At 34.2% G+C, this 9,527-nt stretch overlaps 1 protein-coding gene across 1 annotated transcript in view; it reads left to right on the forward strand.

The window, feature by feature from the left end:
• Nucleotides 1-8,361, forward strand: part of LOC127160558 (NACHT, LRR and PYD domains-containing protein 3-like) — a 30,404-nt gene extending 22,043 nt beyond the window's left edge. Inside the window, 3 exon segments of the mRNA XM_051103195.1 lie at nucleotides 424-597; nucleotides 7,440-7,486; nucleotides 7,571-8,361. Of these exon segments, the coding sequence (XP_050959152.1) occupies nucleotides 424-597; nucleotides 7,440-7,486; nucleotides 7,571-8,124 (775 nt within the window). The 3' untranslated portion in view covers nucleotides 8,125-8,361.
• Nucleotides 8,362-9,527: the final 1,166 nt, after the last annotated feature.

The raw sequence follows: 9,527 nt of genomic DNA on the forward strand, positions 1-9,527 counted from the left end.
ATTGGGTCTGTCACTTAATTCGAATCGCGATATGGACTAATGTCTGTAAATATTAAAACGCAAAAAGATATAAATCCTGCATGTTCCGCTTGGCTCTGTATGTATGAATGGCGAAAACACAGTTTGTTTACTACACAAATACTGAAGCACACATGAGGCTTGCGGTTATTTTCAGCCTCTGCGTCTCATTATATGACGACATTAACACATGAACTTCATCTCTAGAGCTGCTGTGAGAGTCATTTCATGTGAATTTTATTGTTTGATTTAAGGAAACTAGCATCATATCATACTATATAAACACATTTCAGATTTTCTTCCATATACATTTGTTTATAACACAAACCTATAAGGATAATTCATGGCTAAAATGTGTGAAAGAGATTTGTCTGATTGTCACATGGACTATTGCTGTGTTTTCAGATTGTCTGGCTGTATGGTGACAGAGAAAGGCTGTCATTATGTGTTTTCAGCTCTGAGTTCAAACCCCTCACACCTGAGAGAGCTGGATCTGAGCTACAATCACCCTGGAGATTCAGGAGTCAAACTACTCACTGAAAAACTGTTGGATTCAACCTGCTCATTGGACAAACTCAAGTATGTCTACCAGGATGATTTTAGACTTTTCTATTTCAACTCCTTAGTGACCATGTGGTATATATATATATATATATATATATATATATACTGTACACATATACTCATATTTACACATTTTATGTACACACACACACACACACATAGAAATAAGACAGAAATAACTTACATTAAACAATTATATACACACATATACATAAGTATATGAATATGTATGTATATGTAGCGATTCATTTTTTCAGTTTAATGTATTGAAAATATTTAACACAATTAACGCAGGGACAAGGATATTATATTTTTAGCAAAAAGCATTTGGATTCACTTTGTTTTTTATGGTTTCTACCAAGATCTGGCAACATGAGCGAGTCAAGGCTCCTGTTGCTCTGGTATTGCTTTCCCTGTGATTCACCCATGGATTCACCACACATACTACACAAGAGACTAGTTGTTCAGTTGCCCCCCCCTTCTCCCAAAACTGCTTACACTACTATTTCAGCTATTCCGTTTTGTATGTAATGGCAAAGTGATAATATTTCATTTCATTTTTTTAACGTTAATTTAGAAAAATGTTTGGAGCATGTTTTGTACGTTAAATATTTGTTTTTGTTTTAAAAGTAATGAACAGCGGCCACAAGATGACTTGTTTGATCAATTTGCCTTAAATCTTCACAACTTGCTTAAAATAAAATCTATAGATGTAAAACAGTTCAAGTATAGAACAATACTAGCTTAAACTAGTAGGTGAATGTGTGCTATTAGGCACATATTCAAACGTTTGTGTGGAGAGTGGAAGCTAAAGCGTGCTTTGACATGGAGGCGCTAGTGCGAACACTTGATTTTTTATTTATTTATTTTTTTTCAGTGGAAACAATTTAAAAACAATTTAAAATGTAACATTTTTCTCACAAAGGTAAGAGTAATACATCATTCGGAACTGTAATGGGTCTACTTTTATTTGTGTGCACTCACAATATTAACAAAACATTACAAACAGTGCTTTTATAAAATAAAGCTTTCTGCCGTCTCATTCTTGAACAGGAGCGCTACACAAAAATGAACCGAAAATTGGCGACTACATGCTTCACAGACATAATAAATATATACTATAAATACAAAGCTGTAAATTATTGCTTAACGAAATAAAACAAATCGAAAACAAAAACTCTTTCATTATGTAATCCACAAAGATGCATTTCTTTCTAAAGGCGCGTCCAAAGAGGAGATTGCGAATCAGGATCTTTGCGACATTGACTCAGAATACACTAGTTTATTAATAAATAATTCAAATGTCTCCTTACTATTTTTGAGACAAGTAATTGACATATTCGCAATTATTTCTTAGACAATTTATCGTCAGCCAAATTTCATAATCGTGACAGCTCTACTCACTGCTGCTTCTGTCTCTTTTTTTTTCTTGACAAGAAGTGTGTTTATTTAGACACAGAACATCGATTACGCTGAGACTTTTCAGATGCACTCTCCAACTTCACCTCAGGACCAGGCGCTAGTCAAACAAGCACAGAAATGGTACAAGTGATGAGGAGCTTCAGTAGAACAACAGTGAACTGCAGTCAGATGAGATGTTGTCAGGTCATATGTCAGTAAAAATTAATTTTCCTGTTCTGACAACCGTTATACTGTGCTGGTAGTGTGTACTCTTTAATTGCTCACACAAACGTGGCAGTGCTGTCATTTAATATCAAAGCACGAAAGAAACTACGAGCATGCAGTGGTAGTTATATCGTCAATTAAGTCGTGTTCAGCAACGGCAGCTCTTAAAGAAATAGCAGCCAAAATAAGCTAATAAGGAAATCAATGACTTTTTGTAGCTTTAAGGATTTATCTATATTAAATTATAAAATTTAGAGTTTTTGATAACTTTATTCAATTTCTATATATATTCCTACTTGCTGAAGGGCAAATATGACATTTATTATAATGAGTTTAGGTAAAGATTGTTTTAAGTCCATTTAAATTAGAAGTTGTATGTTTAAGTCTAATAAATGTTAAAATTGAAAGCTCTCAATTATTAGAAAAATAATGCCCACTTGCTTCAGGTCTTGGCTGCATCACCCAGAGTTATACTAATTACTAATTTGTACTTAAAACACTACTGTGAGTAGGATTAACTTCTTATGCATCTCATTCAGTGCCTCAAACCTCATTTTAGAATAACGGAGGCTTGAGCTGTTGATAGCAGACTTATGAAAGTTATTAGAGAGAGAGATTAAGTGCTGTAAAGTGCTGTTGTCACCTCACTTGTAAAATATATCATGCAGCTTTTAAGTTGCTAAACTGTACTGATAAAGTGTATGTTTCCATGCATCTCTGTAAAGGACAGAGAGTGTGAGAAACAGAGTGTGTGCTTTCTGTACATAATGTTGAATGGCTATAGTTAATGGTTAAATATTAGGGAAAAAAACAATTTTCTAAAGACATCAGTAGTATTGTTATCATTGATAATGAACTTTTCTTAAAAACGTGGAGAGGGAGACGAGAGGCGAGTGGATCCAAATGCAAAGCTTTATGTGAAGGGGCGAGACAAAGACATGATTAAACAGGCAGGGTCGGAACAATGGCAGACAGGTATATAGGAGCGAGACACAAGAATAGAAGAAGCAGGCGAGGATCAATTAGCGGCGAACGTAATCCGAAGGGGAAAGGCAAAGGGGTATTCTGTTAAACGAGCAAGAGATCCACAAGGCAGGCAGTGAAACAGACAAAACGAGAAGACCAGGCGAGAATGCTTAACTCAGGAAACCAGGAAACTAGGAAACTAGGGAACTAGGAAACTGTGAAACTAGAAAACTAGGGAACTAGGGAACTAGGAAACTACACTGTAAAAAAAAAATCCGTAAAAAAAAAAAAAAAAAAAAAAAAGAAAGAAAAGTGCTGCCAGCTCATTACCTGGACTTTGTACCGTAAATTTACAGTCTGTTAATTTACAGTCTGCTACCAGTAAAAAAAACAGGACTTTTTCTGTTTTAATTGTGTATTTATATCTATATCTATATCTATATCTATATCTATATCTATGTCTATATCTATATATATAAAGCAAATAAATCCAGCACAATATACAAATTGAACATGGTTTAATTTTACTTCATGTAAACATTCTTAAAAGTGCATTCAGTGGCTTTTGTTTGTCTTAAATGGGTTAGGACTCAACAATATTAAATAATCAATTCATTTAACAATGTGTCAAAAACTGAAAAATGCATGTATTGTAAAAGACAGCTTACCTTTAAACAGTAACAGACAGAATTAGAAAAAAAAAAAGAAAAAGAAAATTTGAGCATCTGTACTATACTGGTGTTGCACTTAAAATTTGTCACAAAATTTTAACTTCAAACTGTAAAACTTCAAAACTTTTTTTTTATAAGCGAAAACAATATTGTTTAGAGGGATAGTTCACACAAAAATGTGAATTCTGTAAATTACTCACCCTCATACCATTCCAAACCCATAAGACTTTCATTCATTTTTAGAACACAAATTAAGAGTATTTTTAATTAAACATGGGCACTTTCTGTCCCTCTATTGATAGTCTACACAACTACCATTTTCAAGGTCCAGAAATGTATATAGTAGTCAACATTTGAAGTGGATCAATAAAGTTTAGCAAAATTGTCCTAAGACTTGAATGAGTATTGTTTTGGTTTTAGGACAACTTTGGCAAAAGGTTTTGATCCACTTCAAATGTTGACTACTGTAAAGACATCCATAAAGTATGTGACTCCAGTGGCTTGACAACAGAATTTTGAAGTTCATTAAAACTGAAATATCATTAAAGTGATGCAATTCATTATAGGGGATGTATTTTTTCCAATTTATCGGCATGTTTAATACAAGTGCCATTTTTTTTATTTTAAAAAAGCTCAAATATTACATGGATTTTCAAAATTGTTTATGCAAGAGGCTTGGAGGAATGTGCAGCCACTTGGTTCCCTTCATCTCAAACCACGTTCAGGATTTCTTAACAGGAAAATTCTAAAAGAAATGGATATAACAAAAAATGAAATTAATTAAACTGAACTACAGAGTAAAATGCAGTTTGGAGATGGAAAAATCAATCATACAGTATATTTATCATAAGTTCATTAAATGAACTGCTAACCTTTAAAACATTTGTTTATAAATTGCTTAACTTACATTTCCAATAGTCTCCATTTGCATCTGTCATATGAGCTTGTCAGATCATATGTGTCTTACAATATACTTCATTATTTTCAATTAAATAAACAGATACACATTTCATAACTTACGTGTTGCTTACTTCTGTATGCATTCCAGAATAAGTCAAGCCTCTTCTGGGTATTTGTAGCTCACAACCGCAACAGTGGTCATTAACTTCTTGAATGACAGCAATCTTGAACTGCCCATCACCTTAAACACAAAATGACCATATACATAATGACAAGCAGTTTGAACACAGCTTATACACACAAGGATGAAAACATGCAAAAGTAATCAATCCAATCATTTTGGTAACGTTACTAGCATCTGTGACATGGCTTCCGAAGCATCAGACAGCAACCAACTTCACATTGTTGTGAAAGTCAACAGAATAAATAACTGTTTTCTTTCTAATACTTAACACTAATGTTAAATAAAACTGTTAATAAACCAGAATACAAACCCATGATAAGAATGCAAGTGTGCTTGAAATTCACAGCAGCAATCACTTCCTGTCACTAGAAAAGAAATCTAAAGAAACACAATGGTCATTTTGACATAATGTCATGTGCATTTGTCCATTAGAGTGCGACAGATAACTCGAGGAGCTAATGTTACTGGCACGCTGACCTGAAGTGGCATTCTGGTGCGGCTACAGTCGGTTCAAGGACAGCTTGCTAGTAACGTTACCGAATTAATTTCTGTTTTGCATTTTATCTTCCGTGTGTGTGTGTAAAACAAGACAATAAAAGGTCTAAACTTACCTCATTTGGCAGAAAACTCCACGAGGAAGATGTCTGACGATATGCAGAGAATGTTGAGTGCGACGGCTCCGACGTTCATTTGCCAAACAAGCCAGAGAGCAACTAAGTTAACGTTACATAAACAATTTATGTGACATTTAACAACATATAATTTACCACGAAGAGTAAAAACGGGTTTCCCACAATGCAAAGCGTAATTCAGAAATATGGAAAAACATCTGTAAATACCAAATACGGAAAATTTCCTTTAATTATTAGGGTATATTGGACTGTATTTGTACGAATTTTTTTTACACTGTAGGAAACTAGGAAACTACAAAGTAAAGACTGCTAGCACTAGGAGAGCACTAAACGCAATGCATACAATACTCCACAGTACAACTCCACAATACTCGGTCCGGGATTTATATAACACGTCTGATTACAGGCTACAGGTGCTGGCGCAATCAGCGTGGGTGATGGGAGACGTAGTCCGGGGTGTAGTGCAACAGTCTGTGTGATGTGAAAGTGTGAGAGCGACATCTGGTGGTGAGCGGACCGAAGGCCAGATTAATGACACACTTTATACACTTTGGGATCAGTAAGATTTAATGTTTGTTTTTTTTGTTTTTTTAAAAAGGTCCTCATCAAGGCTGCATTTATTTGATTAAAAATAAAGATAAAACAGTAATATAATGAAATATAATTGCAATATAATTATTTTTTTAAATACTTTAAAAATAAAATTTATTCCTCTGATGCAAAGTTTATTTTTTTATCAAGCATTACTTCATTCTTCATTGCCTTCACAGTCACATGATCCTTCAGAACTCATTCTGATTTATTTTTAAATTTATTTTTGAGTTATTTTAAATTTTAATATTTCACAACAATTTATTTAATTATTTTTATTTATTTTTTACAACAGAATAGCAAGACCCAATGGACTAGTGCTGTGTTCAGTACATATGACAATGTACTACTTGATAAGGGTATTGATGCAGCTGTTTCTGTATCAGTTCTACAGCAGGTGCACAGCAGTGGAGTGCACTTAATTTGAACGCAAAAAAAATAAAAACAAAAAATAAAAAAACGGATTAAAACAGAAAAACAGTGAATAGTTTGTATTATAGGCTTCAACAAATTTTAATGTGGCAACAGAGGAACACAACTGATGTTTCCTGATATAAAGAGACGTAATCCCTGGAACAGAGCTTCACATTTGCAATATTGAAAGTGTTACTTATTTTTGTCAGCCTAGCAACCATGTGCATGTGCTCTCTCACTACTGTAGATAAAAGCGCTGCTTTTTGAAAACACCCATAAACTTGCAGTTTAGTGAACTACACTTCCATTATCTATTCTCAGAAAAGTGTCATTCATCAAGTGTTAATTTATGAGAGAGCCTGTGTATGTATGAATTACTTCCATTTTTGCTGTTTATCATTTATCAGTGCAGCTGTGACTTTAATTGATTCAAATAACAGTGATGTTATAAACTCATTGTAGAGAAAGATAATGCAGCTCTTCAGCAGTTAAAATATTTTATTGGTAAAAATTTGCAGGTCAGCGCTGAAGTTTCTGTCTGAATGTGTGTGTGTGTACTACAGTGAAGACAGTGCATTAGTTTACAACCTAGCAACCATATAGCAACAGCCTAGCAACGACCCCAAGCACCATAGCAACACTTTAGAAACCACCCAGAACACCCTAGCCACTACATAGTAACACCATAGCAACCACACTGAGTGAGGTTGCAACTGCATAGCAACCACCCAGAACATGCTATCAACATCACTGCAACCACCCAAGTACCCTGGCAACTACATAGCAACAGCCTAGCAACCACCCCAAGTACCTTAGCAACTGCATAGCAACAGTTTGTTGACTGTCTGAATGTGTGTGTGTGTGTTTTTCTAGTGTGGATCATGGAGGACAATCCAAGATTACAGCAGGACTGAAGAAATGTATGTATACACACACACACACACACACACACAGAGCTGTAGTGATTGTTGTTGTGTTATAAATGTGTCTGTTCTTGTGTTCAGATGCCTGTTTTCTCACACTGGATCCAAACACAGCACACACTAAACTCATTCTGTCTGAGGAGAACAGAAAGGTGTCTGGCGTGAGAGAGAAACAGTTGTATCCTGATCATCCAGACAGATTTGATGTGTATGAGCAGGTGTTGTGTAGAGAGAGTGTGTGTGGACGCTGTTACTGGGAGATTGAGTGGAGTGGATATAATGGTGTGTTTATATCAGTGTCATATAAGAGCATCAGCAGGAAGGGAGGTGATGAGTGTTTGTTTGGATATAATGATCAGTCCTGGAGTTTGAACTGCTCTCAATCCAGATGCTCTTTCAGACACAATAAGATACAGACTCGTCTCCCTGTGAAGCCCATCATCAGTAGAATAGGAGTGAATGATGATAATATCTATAGAATAGGAGCGTATGTGGATGTGAGTGCAGGAACTCTGTCCTTCTACAGCGTCTCTGACACAATGAGTCTCATCCACACAGTCCAGACCACATTCACTCAGCCGCTCTATCCTGGGCTTTATGTTGGTTCTGAATCATCAGTGAAACTGTGTTGGTGAATCAGAATAGACTGATGAGAGATTCTACCCATAATGCTTTGAGCTGATGATGAATCAGTAACAGTGAGATGTTATTGAGTCTCTTCATGACATTAATACTGCAGCTCAACTTCTGTCACTCAAATAACAGTCAGAATAAATGTGTCATAAACCCTCATATAGACAGTAACATTAGTGTATTTGTGTTTTTTTATTGTCTCAATCATTTTAGTTTTAAAATGTAAAAATGTCATAATCATTATTGATGAAGAACATGTAATTAATTTCTCTCTTGTTTTTGTACAGAAATAATAAAACACAATGACAAATCAAGTTGAGATCAGGTTTTAATTGATGTTTGTATCATGAATTTAATCGATTCCTCACAAGACTGAAATGAGTTTCTGACATTATAAAATATGACATTAATCATAGCATTTAAGAAAATATATAATTGTAACTGTAACGTGACTCGTCAGAAGAGTAAATAGATCCAATTGCAAGCTTTATTGAACAGAACATGGTTAGACCGGCAAGGTTGATCTCCAACAAACAGTGATATCCAGGGCAAGACGAGCGTAATCCAATAAACAGGCAGAACGTCAAAAAAAAGAGAGCAGTCCAAAGAAACAAATGAAACAAGGCTATGAAACAAGGCAAAACTATGGCAATGAAAACAAGGCAAAACTATGACTATGAAACAAAACAATAACCGTGGAAATAACAAAACAAGTTAATGAAACGGAAAATGGTTGGTAGAGTCTGCACAGGCAAAACAATACTTTACAACCTCCTGTTTGGCATGGGCCTCCTTATATGGCCGCCAAACAGGAAGTAACCATAGGAGCAGAGGGAGCGGTAACAGTCAGTCCATGGGTAAGGGCTCCCTCTGCTGGCATAGCGTTACAGTAACTATAGTAAAGCTGTATTAAATGATTATGAGATCTCTTTTAATAAGTAAAAGAAGCTGTCAGAATACATTTTAAAAATATTTTTTGAGTTTCATGTTTTAATCACAATATATTCATAGACAAAAATCATATTTTTTATTTACTGTTTTCATTTACTTATTTGTATACGTAAATGAATCATATAATAATAGCAACCAAAAAAGCAATTTAAATGTATATGAATTATAAATCAATAAAAATATGTTATGATTTTAATAATACTCTTGTACTCTTAAATAAACAGTTACTATGTATGTAATAATGCATTTATTATTAATAATAATCATAAATATTAATTTTAATTTGAATGTAATGTTAATCATATTGCACTTAAAACTAAGATGATATTAAAATAAAGCTGTTGTAATTGCAATAATAATATGTAATTTAAAGTGAAAACTCAATATTCATTAATAATAATAATAATAATAATAATTAAATACAGGTTTTATTCTTTACAGCAACTGTACCATT

The sequence above is a fragment of the Labeo rohita genome, unplaced genomic scaffold (genome assembly GCF_022985175.1).
Source record: "Labeo rohita strain BAU-BD-2019 unplaced genomic scaffold, IGBB_LRoh.1.0 scaffold_386, whole genome shotgun sequence".
Taxonomy (NCBI): Eukaryota; Metazoa; Chordata; class Actinopteri; order Cypriniformes; family Cyprinidae; genus Labeo; species Labeo rohita.